Source organism: Alternaria arbusti (assembly GCF_024043155.1).
Source record: "Alternaria arbusti strain BMP 1465 chromosome Unknown scaffold_15, whole genome shotgun sequence".
Classification (NCBI taxonomy): Eukaryota; Fungi; Ascomycota; class Dothideomycetes; order Pleosporales; family Pleosporaceae; genus Alternaria; species Alternaria arbusti.
The window spans coordinates 84,565-100,234 of NW_026249955.1; the positions used below are offsets into that span (position 1 = coordinate 84,565).

General features: G+C 52.4%; 5 protein-coding genes across 5 annotated transcripts; 2 read left to right on the top strand and 3 right to left on the bottom strand.

Moving 5' to 3' along the window:
* Positions 1 to 1,852: 1,852 nt before the first annotated feature.
* J4E86_008876 (uncharacterized protein) lies at positions 1,853 to 8,100 on the top strand (the record flags this gene model as incomplete). The annotated part of the gene is made up of 12 exons (XM_051449385.1): positions 1,853 to 1,912; positions 2,028 to 2,168; positions 2,216 to 2,331; positions 2,379 to 2,623; positions 2,674 to 2,754; positions 2,814 to 2,839; positions 3,079 to 3,097; positions 3,787 to 4,271; positions 4,338 to 4,658; positions 4,721 to 4,808; positions 4,971 to 7,687; positions 7,903 to 8,100. The coding sequence occupies 12 exons, from the start codon at positions 1,853 to 1,855 to the stop codon at positions 8,098 to 8,100; spliced, it is 4,497 nt and encodes a 1,498-aa protein (XP_051299239.1).
* Positions 8,101 to 8,595: 495 nt separating this feature from the next.
* On the bottom strand, positions 8,596 to 9,227 carry J4E86_008877 (uncharacterized protein; the record flags this gene model as incomplete). Its single annotated transcript, XM_051449386.1, has 2 exons — positions 8,596 to 8,882; positions 8,969 to 9,227. 2 exons carry the CDS (start codon positions 9,225 to 9,227, stop codon positions 8,596 to 8,598), a joined length of 546 nt encoding a protein of 181 aa, XP_051299240.1.
* Positions 9,228 to 9,522: 295 nt separating this feature from the next.
* Positions 9,523 to 12,294, bottom strand: J4E86_008878 (uncharacterized protein; the record flags this gene model as incomplete). The annotated part of the gene is made up of 3 exons (XM_051449387.1): positions 9,523 to 10,749; positions 10,799 to 12,066; positions 12,123 to 12,294. 3 exons carry the CDS (start codon positions 12,292 to 12,294, stop codon positions 9,523 to 9,525), a joined length of 2,667 nt encoding a protein of 888 aa, XP_051299241.1.
* Positions 12,295 to 12,989: 695 nt separating this feature from the next.
* Positions 12,990 to 14,146, top strand: J4E86_008879 (uncharacterized protein; the record flags this gene model as incomplete). Its single annotated transcript, XM_051449388.1, has 2 exons — positions 12,990 to 13,001; positions 13,304 to 14,146. The coding sequence occupies 2 exons, from the start codon at positions 12,990 to 12,992 to the stop codon at positions 14,144 to 14,146; spliced, it is 855 nt and encodes a 284-aa protein (XP_051299242.1).
* Positions 14,147 to 14,278: 132 nt separating this feature from the next.
* Positions 14,279 to 15,314, bottom strand: J4E86_008880 (uncharacterized protein; the record flags this gene model as incomplete). Its single annotated transcript, XM_051449389.1, has 2 exons — positions 14,279 to 14,853; positions 14,909 to 15,314. 2 exons carry the CDS (start codon positions 15,312 to 15,314, stop codon positions 14,279 to 14,281), a joined length of 981 nt encoding a protein of 326 aa, XP_051299243.1.
* Between the last annotated feature and the right edge of the window lie 356 nt (positions 15,315 to 15,670).

Consider the following 15,670-nt stretch of genomic DNA (forward strand, 5'->3'; position numbering starts at 1 on the left):
GACTTGCTTTCTATGCGCATTAATGACCTACTTCCGCACCGCAATGAATTTGTTGTTCAACACGATTTCAACTGTCTGATCTCAAAGAGATCCTTACACCTCAGGATGGTGAGCTGATCACGGTCACTTGGAGGATCGTACGAATGATGTGCATTGAACAGGCTCGACGCCACTCTTCAGTCCGGCATATCACCAGCCACGCCTCTTTTCCCTGACGAAAGAACCGAGAAAAAAAGCTCATTCAATAGAAACAAAACCGTGACGGAGAGACAAGTTATTGAGTGACGTGTGTTGGCGCGTGGGGTGGATCGTGTGACATGTGTTTGCTATGTAGAATATAACGACAAACATGATTGTCTGGCACTCACGACCCTACTCGCCCTTAGACTTACCCAAGGGGGGTAAAAACTCATTTGTAGAGTTTGTCACACGGCTGATGACGGGACCAGCCCGTTGGGTGGGTGAAGCGGATCCGTGACTTGGGAATTCGGGTTATTATACAGCCCACCTACGCCCAACAAACCCTCTCTTACCATATCCAACCAGGCTATTACCTCCCTACATGCAAAATATACAATGGGCGCATCAGCATCGAAAGCGCGCGCTATCAGCATGGACTTCCAAGTGTGGGAGGCTCTCTTACACACAGCTCAAACGCAAAAGCTCCGTCCCGTCAGTACCAATTTGACGTTCGACACGATATCGTACACCATGTGGTCCCAGAAACATTGGCGATTGAATTTCGAGAATGCACCGCCTCCAAAGGATGCGCAGTTACAGCCCTGCTTTCTCTTGAAGATCCCAGCGTCACACCCTCCGGATTACGCGCAGATCATACAGCAATTAGAAAAGGTCCAGGCCAAAGACGATGTGACTAGCTCAAGCTTTCTTCAAAATGTCGTGGTCGCATCTCACGGCCGCTCGAGCCTGTAGTTGGAAGTCGAGGTCGCGGCTGCGCTGAACGCTCGCGGGCTGCGGACTCTCACGCTTGCGACCTTGCAGAGTGGCTGTGGCATTGAGACCGGTCCTCATCTGCTGCATGGTAGCGACCTCTGGAAGGTGGCTAGACTGTACGAAGATACCAATGGTGCTTTTATGGCTGCTATTCGTCCAGGTGAAGAAGAAAAGTGAAATCTGCTCCGCATTCTAAAAGATAATATACTAACGTCGTACCAAGCATATATGAAAATCTGCGGCTGTGTAGCGATAGATATCAGACGCTTAGTGTCGCCATACCGTCACGAGCGAGTGCTCTCAATCTAACTGAGCAAGGATCGGACTTGCGACTGAGCGGTATGAGGTTCGCAGTAAAAGACATGTACTCAGTCGCTGGCTTGAAAGCTTCACTCTGCAGCCGACCGTACTATGCAGTTTCGGAGCGAGCGGAGATGACCGCTCCATGCATCACGAGATTGTTGAGCGAAGGTTGTACTCTGGTCGGGATGCTGAAGTTGAGTTCCTTCATTGGACGTGAAGAGCCGACTGAAGCCATAGACTACCAAGCACCGTTCAACCCCCGCGGAGACGGCTATCAATCACCGGCTGGCAGTAGCAGCGGAAGTGCAGCGGGCCTTGCGTCTTACGCGTGGTTGGACTTCACCCTTGGATCTGACAGTAAGTCAAAGTCTCAGCTGGAGATTCGATCCTAAAGCATAGTAGCTACGGGAAGCGGGCGTCGCCCGGCATTTGTGAATGGCTTGTTCGCACTGCGTCTTTCTACAGGGCGTCTGGCACTCGAAGGAATGGTGCCGACTTTCGAGTAAGTTCATACCATTGCGTGATTGATGCGATGGGTTCACTGATCGTCAGTCGTTTCGACACGCAATGTATCTTCGCTCGCGATATCGACAAGATGGATACCATACTCCAAGTATGGCTCAACAATTGCGACATCGCAAAACCCAAGGCTAATGTGAGTTCAATCCGGGCGGTTTGTAATCATATCGTCGACTGTTTCTGATCATGATTAGCTGCCGAAAAGGCTTCTGTATCCAGTGGACTTCTTCCCAGTCAACAACGAAGTACAGATGCAGCACGTGAAGAGTTTCGTCAAGGATTTCAGCGACTATTTGCAAGCGCCAGTCACGGAGATCGACTTATCACTGGAATGGGAAAGGTCGCATCCAAATACCGTGGATGAAGAGTCACTAGATGGCTATTTGAGCGAGGTCTGGCTTCATTGAATCATCGCGATAGCGATGCTGACGTGCCCTAGGTCTCCACTAGAACCTTTCTGTACGACTTCTATCATAGCTTCGACAAATTCCGCGAAACGTACAGGCGCGAGTTCCAGAAGGAACCTTACGCAAATGAATACACACAGTGGAGATGGTGCGCACCGCCGTCTCGGATATTGACGTGATCTAACTTCGCGCCAGGGATGTCGCCAAGTCAGTGACTAAGGAAGAGAACGAGGATGCTGTGGCTCGCCTCGACACTTACAGAGACTGGCTACTCTCTGAAGTGTTCCAAGCGGACAGATACGATACCTTGATGGTGCTGCCAGTCTCTGAGGTTGCACCAAACTACAGAGATCGGAAGACGGAGCCGCCCGGTAAGCAGAACGCGTTCGATGCGCTCTATATCTCACCCACTATTGAGGCTCCCGAGATTGTCGTTCCAAGTAGGTCATATACCTGCAGGAGGAGAACTCAGACTGATAAGTTTGTCTAGTTGCAGAATTTCCGTACGCATCTTGGGTGAGTGGGCGCGAGGAGAAGCTTCCAATTGCGATATCGGTAGTAGGATATCCCGGTGAGTATTCTTTCTTTGGATACGACCGGTGAAAGTAAGGTTGGCTAATGCTGTTGTAGGTACCGACCTGGCACTCGTTGGTCTTGTGAGTCATTTTCTGAAAGCTTCCAAGAGACCTATGCGCGTTTCCATCGGATCGTCGATGTTTGATAGTAGTAGTCCCTAGAAGCCGAGAGCGCGCTTTTGACTCAGACTGCAGTCTGGTCCTGATTCGGGCTGGCCATTGAGATTGTGCTTCGGTATGTTTTGTTGTTAACAGCGTTATGGGGTACCTCAGATCCCAAAAAAAAATCAAGTCTCGAACAGTTAACAGCCCTCTACCAGGTGTGTGCTTCGGTATATGGTATGATTGAGATACCTAGGTAGCTTTGATGATGTGGAAGACATACTGGCTGGGACGCCCAATTGAAAGTGGGGGAGCTGCCTGCATCTCCGACCCAATCACAACAGCCCAGGCCGCAACGGCCCACCTGAGCCGCTACTTCCCTGCTCCGGTGATAAGCCCCTCTCCTACCTTCTTCAACATCAATCGCACCCTTCATCTTTGGCATTGCGCCCTATAATCAAATTCATCGTCGCATTTCGACCATACATAGCGCCTGCTCGTAGTATGTATTACTGCAACTTTCAACCCACGAACATACAATTAGCAGACCAAAGACTCCTGCTTCAGTTTGCAAGCGCAATAAGCGTATCATGTCGTGGCGCTCACGAGGTTGAAGGCTGCAGTCGATTGCGCCTCTGGCGTCCAGACTATCTATTCAGCTGCGATTTGAGAGGTTGTAGTATTGCTAGAGTGTTTCGTGGCTGAATCCAGCCTCTCCAACTAAAGACTTCAGCCGCACCCAAACTTAGCTAGCATACGGAAACCTTCATGGAGGGATATGCTTATAGCCCGCCATTGCTCACCCACTTTATTCTCCACGCCTTACTAGAAGACTCATCCTTTCATTACACGCCTACTCAGAGATCACTCTTTAAAAGTGTGCCATAGATGGGCTGACAACATGGCGGACACTACCACTCCTACAGCGAACAGTCCAGTACCCGCGACCATCTCCATCTATGGCCTGACCGAGCTCACTCAAGGCGACGCGGTTCGAGAATTTGACATTGTTTTCGTACATGGCCTCCAAGGTCACCCGGAGAGCACGTGGACGTTCTCGGAGGGTACTAACAACCAAGCATCTACCAAACCAACTTCCAAGGGTTCCTTTTTCCGACGGTCCGCAAAAGCAGCTGCAACGGAGCCCGCAGGTGATTTGCCCGGAACTCCTCCACCCTCAAACACCTTTTGGCCGCGAGACTTCTTGCTCGAGGATTTCCCCAAAGCGCGCGTTTTCACCTATGGCTATGATTCCTCCGTTAGCCACTTTTTCTCTGGCCCAGCTAACCGCGACAACATCCTCGACCGTGGACGAGACCTGCTCGAACGGCTTGCTCCTCAGCGAGAGAAAGTGCGAGGTCGCCGCATCATTTTCATTGCGCACTCTCTTGGTGGTTTAGTCGTCAAATCGGTAAGTCTTCTCTGGGTCTCATCATCACCTAGTAGTGTTCGGTCAATTGACATTTACTCAAAATAGGCCTTGAGGCTATCAGCCGAAGCTGAGGATGAAGATGAAGACCTGAAAGACATACTAGCATCAACGGCGGGCGTCTTATTCTTCGGTACCCCTCATCGCGGGAGTCTTTGGGTCAGCACGGGCAAGATCATCTCCCGTTTTGCCAAAGCGATCGGTTTTTCGACGAGCAACATCAACCTCGATTTGCTCACGCCGAATGACGCAATGCTGCAAATACTAAGAGATGACTTCAGAAAAAAGCTGGACAAACAGCAAATGCTCTATGTTACATCTTACCAGGAGTCATTGGGGTACAAAGGCTTCAACGGCTTCGATGAAAAGGTATGAAACCCGGCAAAGAACTCTTGGAAAAGCCTGAATAGCTGACGCTACCCCCATTATAGATTGTAGACCCAGACTCTTCAGAAATTGGACACGCAAAAGAACGGCGCCTGCCCATTACCGCCAATCACATGAACATGTGCAAGTTCAGTAGGACAGGTCCGACTCGGGTTGATTATGAGCAAGTGGTGAGACCCCAGATAAGCAAGCATATGAACAGAGTGTACGAAGCACTGCGGGAAAGTACGTGATTCTCTGGCGGGAGGCTCAAGCCTTCGACTTTGGGCACGCTGTCTAATAAATTTACGATAGGAAATGAGTCTTTGTTCAAACACTTTTCCGATGCCTTGACGTTGAAAACCAACCAGATTGACGAAGCTCATGATCGCACGCTCTCATGGCTCCTAAAAGCGGACCAGCAAGGACCCGGCCTAATGCATTGGCTTGGCGTTGAAGAGGGCATATTTTGGATCCAGGGTGTGCCAGGCTCCGGGAAGTCTACCGTGATGAAGTACCTATGCGAGTCGGGCGACATCGCCAGAACCCTGAAGACATCTGGTTGGTCTCATACAGCAGTTTTCTTAACGCGCGAGATTGAGGAAGAAAACAGATCCTGGAAAGCAGTCGTCGGTGCAATCGTGTACAAACTCTTATGTTCCCACCCCGCCCTTCATTCCATCATCGAACCGTTGATCGCTTCCCATGGCCAACAAAGCTCCTTCTCTCTAGAAGAGCTTGAGAAGATTCTGCTTCTATGCAAGTCGCAGAAAATAGTCAAATTTCGCATGTGTCTTTTCATAGACGCCTTGGACGAGAGTGACAACGATGAGAAGAATTGGGAATATATGGCCGACTTCTTGGAGTTCCTGGTATCAGGTGAGGCCGACCAAGGATTTGGTACCTTCAAGGTATGCGCCACCAGCCGCCCGGAGAGCGCGTTCGATGTACGACTGAAGGGCCGACCTGGCTTGCGGGTGCAGGATTGGACCAAAGAGGACATATACTATTATGTCCACAGCCGATTGGAATCCCACCGGCGCGCACGAGACATGGCTGGAGATTCGGAATTCTGCGATCAGCTGCAGGAGATCTGCAGGTTCATTGTTGATCAGGCAATGGGCGTGTTTCTTTGGGTTCGCCTGGTCGTCGACAGCGTGCATGTCAGCCTATCACGAAGCGAATACTTGGGAAACGTACGAGCGCGACTATTGAACCTGGATCAGACAAACACACAAATGGCTGAGCTCTACTTGTCCACACTCGACAGCATACCGGTAGAGACTCGCGGAGAGACAGACGCCATCTTCAGGACGCTCCTGGCGGCGGACAAACCGGTGAGTGTAATGGACATAGGTGTCCTTCTCGAGGTGATTCCATACCAAACTTTTACCGAAGACGGTTATGCAATTGAGCCCCGTCCGATATTGGATATGAGTAGAAGTGGCCCTAGATTGGAGCAGCGCATAAGAGACGCAACGGGAGGGTTGGTGCAGGTCGTTATGCCAGAAGGACGCACGGAAGCCCTTGAGATGTGGGAAGCATTGAGGAAATCGGTTGTTGCCAAACCTACGAACGAGCCCGGAGAAGATGACGCTTCACAGGAAAGAGCCAGGATCGCTTTAAGAGATCAATTGATCGCAGACATAGTATCAGGCGTGCATGACGAGACTGCCGTCTTGACCAACCCTGACGCCTACATCGATGCGTATCACTGGGTTGTGCATAACTCAATGCTCATGCCAGACGCTCCGATTTGGACAGTTCAGTTCCTTCACCAGACAGTGAGGGAATTTTTGACAACATCGGACACAGATCTGTTTTCGAAGATACGCGATAGACTTCCCCAACCACAGGATGGAATCATGGCAGCTGGCGCTATGTACCACATTTCAATTGCACTCGCCTATGTCCAGCTGAGCGACACCCTGCGGGAGGAGTCTAGATGGACCCTGGAACCAACAGAAATCATGATGAGGTACGCCCCGAAGTTGGACTTCATGGATGGAACGAAATCCTACGACCTTATCCACGTTCTTGATCGATGCCTCTCAAAGTCGGCCGAAGGGAAGGCTTACTGGCCGGGTCCACGCCTGAACCACCCTCCAGCCTGGAAAACTACGTTCCTGGCATTCGCAGTGAGCAACAACATGTGCGCTTTTGTCTCGGGAGCGCTGAGAAGGCAACCTGATCTCATTAAAAAGCCCGGTCGTCCGCTGCTACACTATGCAGGCTGGTCCCCGGGCAAGTATCCGAACCCTACCATGGCTGATATCCTTCTGTGCGCAGGAGCGAACCCAGGCTGGGTCTTTGACGAGTCGCCACAGATATCCAAGACAGCGTTAGAAAGCCTTTTCTTCGGACACGTGCAAGAAAATGGGGCCTTACACTTCGAGTACATGTGGACGCTCGCGCATTTCTTTGACGACTCAGGTTTCGATTCCCGCGTTCCCTCCCCTTCTGGACCCGATCTTATTGTCCACGCAATGTCCGAACACCCCGAAAAATGGACCGAATGGACCACCATCTTTCACTACATTGCCGTAATGCCCGTACCACTCGCGGACAAGATAGAATTCTTTAAGAAATTGAGGACACTGGTCGACAACTCCAACGTTCGGACTTACGACAATTGTATGAACGTCCGCGACTCAAACAAGCGGACCGTCTTCGAAGCTCTGCTCCAGAACGCGAATCCGGAGGAGGTGACGCCAGAGATGGCCGGTCGCATGCTGCGGGGCCTGAAAGCCAAGATCACAGTGGAGATGGTGCGTGTCAATTTCGAGTCGTCGAAAGACAGGGATGAGACGCCAATCGCGTGCCATATGCGCGCGGTGACTCCTGTGTTCTTCAGGGAAGAGTTCAGAAAAGATCGCTACTACACTAGTGGGGCTAAGAGCCTCATTTCTAGTCTCAATCCCCTTCACTTGGCTATTGCCGGCAGTACGTGGCTACCGCTGCGTATCTACTTCCGCATCGTCGTGCTGTGGCCAGCGCTGTCCCAGATCTTGATCTGTGTGCTCACGTCACCGGTAGGATTACGAATATGCAAGTATATGCTCCTTATTGTTTGCTGCTTGCTGGTTGGTGGAGCTGTGGCTGCGGTGTTGTGTTTTGGCTTGTACGTATACTTCGAAGTGAGGAAATCGGAAGCTTTTGGAGCTTATGCTGTAGCGGCGGCGAAGGCGAAAAAGAAGTAAATGTAGCTAGAGGTCTATATCACAGCAACTAGCTTCGTAGAACGCAGGCATCCATTGGAATCCTCGAGAGCGGAGACGGCAAGTACAACGACTTCCTTTGCAGAGAGACCGTCCGCGAGCGCTTCAGGGACTGTTTCACAAATCATATAAAGTATGTTCCAAATATCCTTCTGGCGGCCAGTGTCCGGGCAGCTCTCGGTGCATCCGCCGTGGAGAACGAAGCGCCAGGTAGGACCTATTGCTGATACGCTGGTGGGAGCAGACATGATAACGCCACTACCAAGTTGGGTCAATGAACGTGAGGATTGTAAAGCAAGAGATTTCTGCATATAGCTGTCGAATAAGAGTAGAGTGTTTTAGACACTTATCATTGGCAGTGTCGCCTTAATCAAATAGGCACCAGTCCCCAAGTGACGGGGCTGAGACGTGACGACCGTCAACGATCAATACGTTTGCGTCATGAAGAGGCGCCCATAGAATGGCCGACAGCAGTTCTTTAAGGTGCTCTTTGAGTTGTGAAAAGACTGAGAGATACTTCTACCTCGTGCGGAGGTTCAGTCACACTTACCTCACCTGACTAGCCCACATCAATGAATGTTGTGGGACACAAACACACGTCTGTGACAAGGCTGAGAGCATAGTGACTCTTTGGCTACCACCTCCCAGCTAAGCGAAGTAGCACCACCCGCCAATTCAAATAGTAAAATAACAATCTTGAACCGGGAAGAACTGCTTAGTTTTCATCTTTCCTTCACAAACTGAAGTATCTCCCTAGCTACTTCTTCAGGCGTACTGTCAGTCGTGTCGAGGCTTAACCCATCGCAACCATCAAATCGAAATATGTCGCATCTCTCCCTGAAATCCCTCAGACGTTCAGGATCAGTGAGCTTTTTGGCACTACCGTTAACGCGTCCAGCAGCAGCAACTCGCCTGATGTTTTCCTCGACATCGCAAAGAATATAGACAGGCTTGAACGGACGTCCAGCCTGTCTCGCTGCTTCCCGATACTCTTCCGCAACCTTTTGCCCTAGTGCGTTGTCGGACTGGTAATCTTTGACAACAACAATAATAATGAGCAAAGTGTTAATAGCGAAGGGTACATAGGATTCTTACCGGTGAAAACGACGACTTGCGATAACGTAGCCGGGTTACTGACGTATTCCCTGGAGATGTGTTGCCGATATCGATGCCGTTCTTTTTGATACTCTGGGTGACTTCGTTGGAACTTTGCTTCCACGGGGTCGATCAGCTTGTGGTTGTCCAGGAGGATCATGTCGGTATGTAGGATCTTCATAACGGAGGCGATGGTAAGCTTTCCGCAGCCTGGAAATCCGTTGATCCAAACGACAGGTGCTATCTTGGTCGTATCCATGATGTTGGCAGTCGCAAAGGCGCAACGGGTCGCACGGATGTGGAAATTGTTACTCGGTGTATCATCAAGGTCTAACTGTGATATAGAACGAAGATTCGTGGTTTGAGGGGCGCGTATAGATATAGGCGGCCAGTTCGACGACATGAGTCACTGTTTGCGGCCCATGGTTGTGCACACTACGGGGAGGTAAGCGACGTCATTGGTCAGCAAATAACACTCTGAACCACGGTTTCGTGACACAAAAACGGAGGAAAGGGAGCATCTCGATTCCCGCCTCCACAGCTACACCACCCCCTCACTTCAACGTATCAACCAACTCCCTATAAATCTTCTTCAAATCCCTCACATCGCCCTCCAACTCCTCGACCCTCTCCGTCTTCTCGCCCAACATCTCCAACGCCGTCATCTCCCTATTCTCCATCTCGCCCAACCTCTTTTCCAAATCGCCCACCTTCTCCCCCTGTTTCCTTGTCTCATCAACCTCACGCATGAGCTTAACAACTTCTTCGCGGGCTTCGTCGCGCTGGGCAGTTAAGCGGGCTAGCTCTTCTTTATGAGTCGCTTTTTCAGATTCCAGACGCCGGACTGCGGCGCTCATGCGCTCGACGAGTTGGACGGAGGGGCCGGCGCCGGCGGTGGAGACGCTGATCATGTCGTTTATTGTGCGGTGGGGGGAGGATGTGTTTTCAAAGGGGTCGTTGTCGTGGTCGATGGTGTGGATAGACGGTGTTTCCAGGCCGCCATTGAGGTTCGACATGCTTGATGGAATGGAGTCTTGTCGTTGGGGGGTGCCGAGTTCGGGGGTGCGCACTTTGGTCGCGTTGCTGGATTTGTTGTGGCGGGAGGAGGAGGGGCGGCGCGAGGCTTCGTCGAACATGCGGTCCATAGGGGACATCATGGGCATGTCCATGCCGCTGGAGATAGAGCGTGGGTTCGGTCGCCGGCTGTATATCCCAAGTGGGTCGGGTGAATGCCGGCGTTGTGCTATTGAAGGTGAGTCTGTTCGTAGATGATGAGAATCGCCTAGTAGAGATGGCGTCTGTATCTCTACCTTCCATTTGTTCTTCTCCTCTTCTATTCGTTGTTGCAGCTCGACTTCCCACACCTTCTTTTCTCGTTCAAGTTCGGCTCGCGCATCTTGTGCTGCCGTCTCTGCTTGTGTGAGCCTAGCTTGGAGCTTCTGAGCTGCCGTACGCTGTTCCGTCAAGTCATGTTCGAACGTCCTAGCTCGCTCGTTGATGCTCTCGAGCTCGTCTTCCAGTCGGCGTGCTTTCGAGTTGACTTCTCTTGCTTTTCGTCGGACATCAGACTCGCGCTTTGCTGTCTCGTCGCGGTCTTTCTCAAGAGTTGCCATACGAGACGTCAAAGTGGTCTCGATACCCTGCCAGTTCTCGGAAGCCAGCGAGTACTGGGTCTGCAGCGTCTCAATCTGTCGCAGAAGCTTAGCTTGTGAGTCACCAGTCGCAGATGAAGAGGCCTCTTCTGTGCGGCTGCGGAGCAATTCGAGCTTAGATTCCAGGTTCTAGAGTTCTGTCAGTGTCTATCTGTTTGTAAGCGCCGTCAAAACTCACAGCAATCTCGCCGCGCAATTCAAGCTCGGCGACCTTTGCTTTCTCCTGCTGGCTCTTCGTTTCGTCTCTGGCCGCTTGAAGCTCTCTCTTCGCGCGATCTTCGGCAAGCTTCTTTTCTATCCGGACATTCTCGATATCTTCTTTGAGTGACGCAGTGGCTCTCTTCTCTGCTTCCAGCGCTCCAGATTGGGCTCTCTTCTCAGCATCTTCGGCTCGTGAGAGCGCATCGTTAAGTTGCTTCCGCAGCTCAGATATGGTAAGTCCAGCCTCCTCGCGCTCAGCTCTGATCGTCTCAATGTCCTTCTCAATCCTACCCACAATCTTCAACTTTTCTTGCGCAGACCTCTCCGCCGCCTCTGCGCGCCGTGCCCTTTCCGACTGCTCAGTGATGCTCTTCTCCGCCTTTGACAGCCGCTGTTTGAGTGTCGCAATCTCCTTGTCCTGATCCATTGTCTTTGCGCGCATCTTCTTGATAGTGGTCAGATGCTTCATCTCCGTCTTTGAGAGTTTCTGCCCCTCTTCCATGAGCGCAGCTATCTGGGCATCCTTGTCCGCAAGCTTCTTGTCCGCCGGGGTCGCTTCCGAATCGGACTTGGCGGTCTTTGCAGAGGCAGCAAGCTGTTCGGAGAGGTATGTGAGCTTCGACTGTAAAGCATCGATTCGCTCGAGGTGAGAGTTGAGCTCCTCGCGATTGTCTTGCATCGTCTCCTCGTATGTCTTCTGCAACAGCGATAGCTCAGCCTGCACTTCTTCGGGATCTTTGGTCTCGGTAGACAGCGCTGGGGGGAGTACGTCGATTGAAGGTCGCGACGGGTCGCTGTCGAAGGACTGGCGGGGAGACGAGGTTTGCGGGGTGACGATGGAGGGTATCGACGGCATGGACATGGTGGGAACGGGCGTCGAGGTCGGCTGCTCGGCTACTAGAGGTGTAGGTGGTGGTGAAGTCGCTGGAGGAGAGACTATGGGCGCAGGTGCCTCTACGGCGGGTTGTGGAGATTCCTCGACCTTGCTTTCATCCGGCTTGGGCACCTCATCTTCCTTCACCGTTGTGTTTTCCTCTTTCGCAGCTACCGCCTCAGTCGCTGGCTCAGGCGCCTTCGAGTCTATGCTTGCTCTTGGCGATGCGGTGACAGCATTCACGGCCGGACTCGCAGGTCTTGATCCAAGGTCCGACGAAGTTCTTGCTTCGGATCCCTTGTTCACAGCCTTGGCTAGACGATCCTGTAATCGAGAGTTGGGCCGGCTTCGTGACGAGGTGCGCGAGATACCTGTGTCGTTAGCTCTCTGGAAGCTGGTAACAGCAAGTGTCTCCAAGGCCACCCACCTGGTTCGACCGCAAGCTTCTTGTCCGTCGCTGCCTTTTCTGTCGTGTCTGACTTGGCGCCTGCCTCTGTGCCCGCCGGCTTGGTGGTGGTGGTGCCATCTTCGGCCAGGATACCGTCAAGGCGCGACTCCAGGCCTGAGATGGCGCTGTTCCACCAGTTCTTCCCGCTCATCGTGCCTTTGCAACTGTACGTGTCCTGGGGCGATGGGTCGTCTACGACGCTTCGCTAGCGTTCAGCGTGCACTCGTTCGGCGCTTGTGTCTGTTCATAGCTCAACTGCGCGGGAGGCCAGGCTGGTCTGTTGGAGGTCGTACGCGATCAGTAGGGTTCGCGGGGTGTCACAGCAATGACCATAGGTGGATGTCGTCGAGAGTAGTGACGCGAAATTAGTCGTCGCAGCTAGATCAGCTCGTATCATCGGAAGGCGGCCCCAATCGCATGCGTGTCCTCTTGCTCCCAAGGTTCCTGCCGCGCAAGCCCTCGAGATGACGGGCGCGGTTGCAGCATGCCAGCCGCACGCCGATTGGCCGAGCAAATGTTCCGCAACTCCGCTCTCTGCCCTGACGCAATTCCCACCACCAAGCCTTAATGCAGGGGACTTCCGCATGTCGATCGGTCTATGGACATCTTCACTTGTCCATGCTGTCACCATGCCATATGCTTTTTTGGCATGCGTTCTCAGATGCAACATGCATCTCACGATGACTGCTACGATTGAACTAGCTTCTAGTGGCATCGCGCCTGCCGTCTCTGACGACAGCAGTATTCTTTCTTTAGTTCTGTTTGCTGTCTTCATATAGATCAGAGCTACCTTGATTCCTTCCACATATTCCCACACACACAACCAAACCGATCAATACCTTCAAGATGCCTCTCGCAGTAAGTTGTTCCCAGTCATCTCTCGTTTCCTTGCCATCTAAACTGTTTCCCATTGTCCATCATTTCATCGTTGCCAACCAGTACCGTCAATGTACAGATTTGAGGCTTTGTAATTCGTTCTATGGACTTGGGTACCTTCCATATATCATCCCAAATCTTGTTCAATGTTGGCTCTTATCTAGAACAACTCGTGTTCCCCAACATCTCGCCACATCTACACACCGCTCAAGAGAGTACTCGCGAGTCGATATGGACTGCTCTGTACAAACCAACCATCAAACCCCTATACTAACAACCCCCAGGCAGTCGGACAAATGCGCTCCCAAGCCTCCATGGCCGACAACCTCAAACAAGCCCAATCCCTCTGCCGCAAAGCCCACGAAGCAGGCGCCGCCGCCCTCTTCCTCCCCGAAGCAGCAGACTACCTAACCACCTCCGGCGGTCTCAAACTCTGCAAATCCGTCCAAGACTCCGAATTCGTCCAAGGCCTGTGCAAATCCGCCCAGGAATACAGTCTCCCCATCTCCGTCGGCATCCACGAGCCCACAGACGATGGAAAAAAGGTTAAGAATACTCTGATATGGATTACGGCAGAAGGCGAGATCAAGTACCGCTACCAAAAACTCCACCTCTTCGACATGGACGTAAAAGACGGGCCCCAGATGCAAGAATCCGCCGGCGTAGAACGCGGCATCCACTTGGGCGACCCCTTCGACAGCCCCGTAGGAAAACTAGGCATGCAAATCTGCTTCGACCTGCGTTTCCCCGAACCCGGTCTCGCCCTCCGCGCGCGGGGCGCAGAAGTGCTGTTATATCCCGCCGCCTTCACCACGCCGACTGGAAAAGCAGGACATTGGGAGATTTTGATCCGCGCCCGTGCGATTGAGACGCAGAGTTATATTATCGCTGCGGCGCAGGTGGGCGTGCATGATGAGGAGGGCAAGAGGCGCAGTTGGGGACATAGTATGATTGTGGATCCGTGGGGGAAGATTGTGGCGGAGCTGGGGGGTGATGAGGGGGAGGGGGGGAGTTGGAAGGATGAAGGGGAGATTGCGTGTGCGGAGGTTGATGTTGAGTATGTGAGGAGTATGAGGAATGACTCGCCGTTGAAGAGGAGGACGGATGTTTACAATGAGTTGGTTTAGGGCGTTGGACGTCGTTATATGTATTGCATCATGAGGAGTAACCAAAATTTAGAAGGTCTGCTAGGAATGCCATTATACATGCCGTTCAAGTCCAGTCCGGTCCGATCCAAAAGACGACTCGAACACCCCGCCCTACCGACCATCGACGACCTCCACATCCTTTCCTTCCAATAAACTTGCCTTCCCCGCTAAACTCAAATACGCCAACTCATGCTCCGCACTCTCAAGCTGCCGCTCAACCCTCAGCCTAACATCCCCCAACTCACACGCCATGCACTCCGCTAACCTCTCCAACATCGTCGTAAACAAGCTCCTGCCACTCCCCTCCTCCCTCTGCGGCCCCTGCGTCCTGGGCGGTTCAAACTCGCCCTTCGCCGTCCCCCAACAAGGCCAGTCCCAATCATGCGTGCCATGATCATGGTAGAAATTCAGTAACGTAGTCTCTGCATCTGAGGTATCGTGGTGCAGGAGTGTGTCTGAGATGAACTCCGGACCGAGACACAGCGCCGCTTCTGCGAAGCAGAATTCTAGTTCGCTGCGTAGTTCGACTTGGTTTGCGTCCATGAAGCGGCCGTAGGTGCGTTGATTTATCCAGCCTGAGCCGTGGTAGCGGGCGGAGAGGGTGGCGTGGTGGAGGACGAGGTAGATTGCAACCAGGGGGTCGCGGGGGAGGGATTTGATGTAGGTTAGGCGGTCTGCGTGGTCTTCTGAGAGGGAGGTTAGCTGAGGCTGTGCTGGAGAGGGGTTGGCGGGTGGACTGACCGATTGATGTCAGGCGGTATAATAGCAGTAGTCCGGCATTTGCGAGGGGGACGTTGTGTTGTAAGACTGCGTTGAAATTGTGCTCGGAGCAGAGGGCGTCCATAACGTCATCGACAATATCGTAGTTGTGAACGCAATCGGCCAGCCAGTCGACGTTGAGCCGATCATCTCCACACTTGAAGTCTGTTTCTGCGTGCCGGAGCTCTTTCTTCATGAAGCTGCCAGTGATGGATCTTTCGTAGTTCCTGAAGATGGCACGAAGTCTAGGATGTGCGCTCCGGATAGTGGTAATGAGCGAGCCATCGTTGAAAGGCAGGTGCTGGATAGTCTTAAGGACCAGCTCTGGAGGGATTCGCGGAGAGATGAGAAAATTCAGGTACGTCGATGGATCGGAGAAGGTAGCCATGCTGCTATACTATGGGTGTATGACGTGCTGAATAAGAGAGTGATTGTGTGGTATTGTGTGCTGAGGAGAGAATGTAGGAAACCTAGAGTTGATCGATGCGGTTGCGACTTATACTTCCGGGGTAGCTGCAGTCCAGACTGTACTTTCTGTGTACGTCTTCGAGGGAGGAAACGGCGCGGATTCAGCCTCGGTATATCGTCCCCGCGACAGCTATATAGTCAAACCGTGAAGACCATGATGGGTGACGATTAGCACCATGATGGCGAATCATCCTCAGGATGAGCACGCGTCAGGAGCAAAGTAACGTCACCACGTGGAGTTGCGATTGCGACGTCTGACAAGAGTTTGTCGCGTGC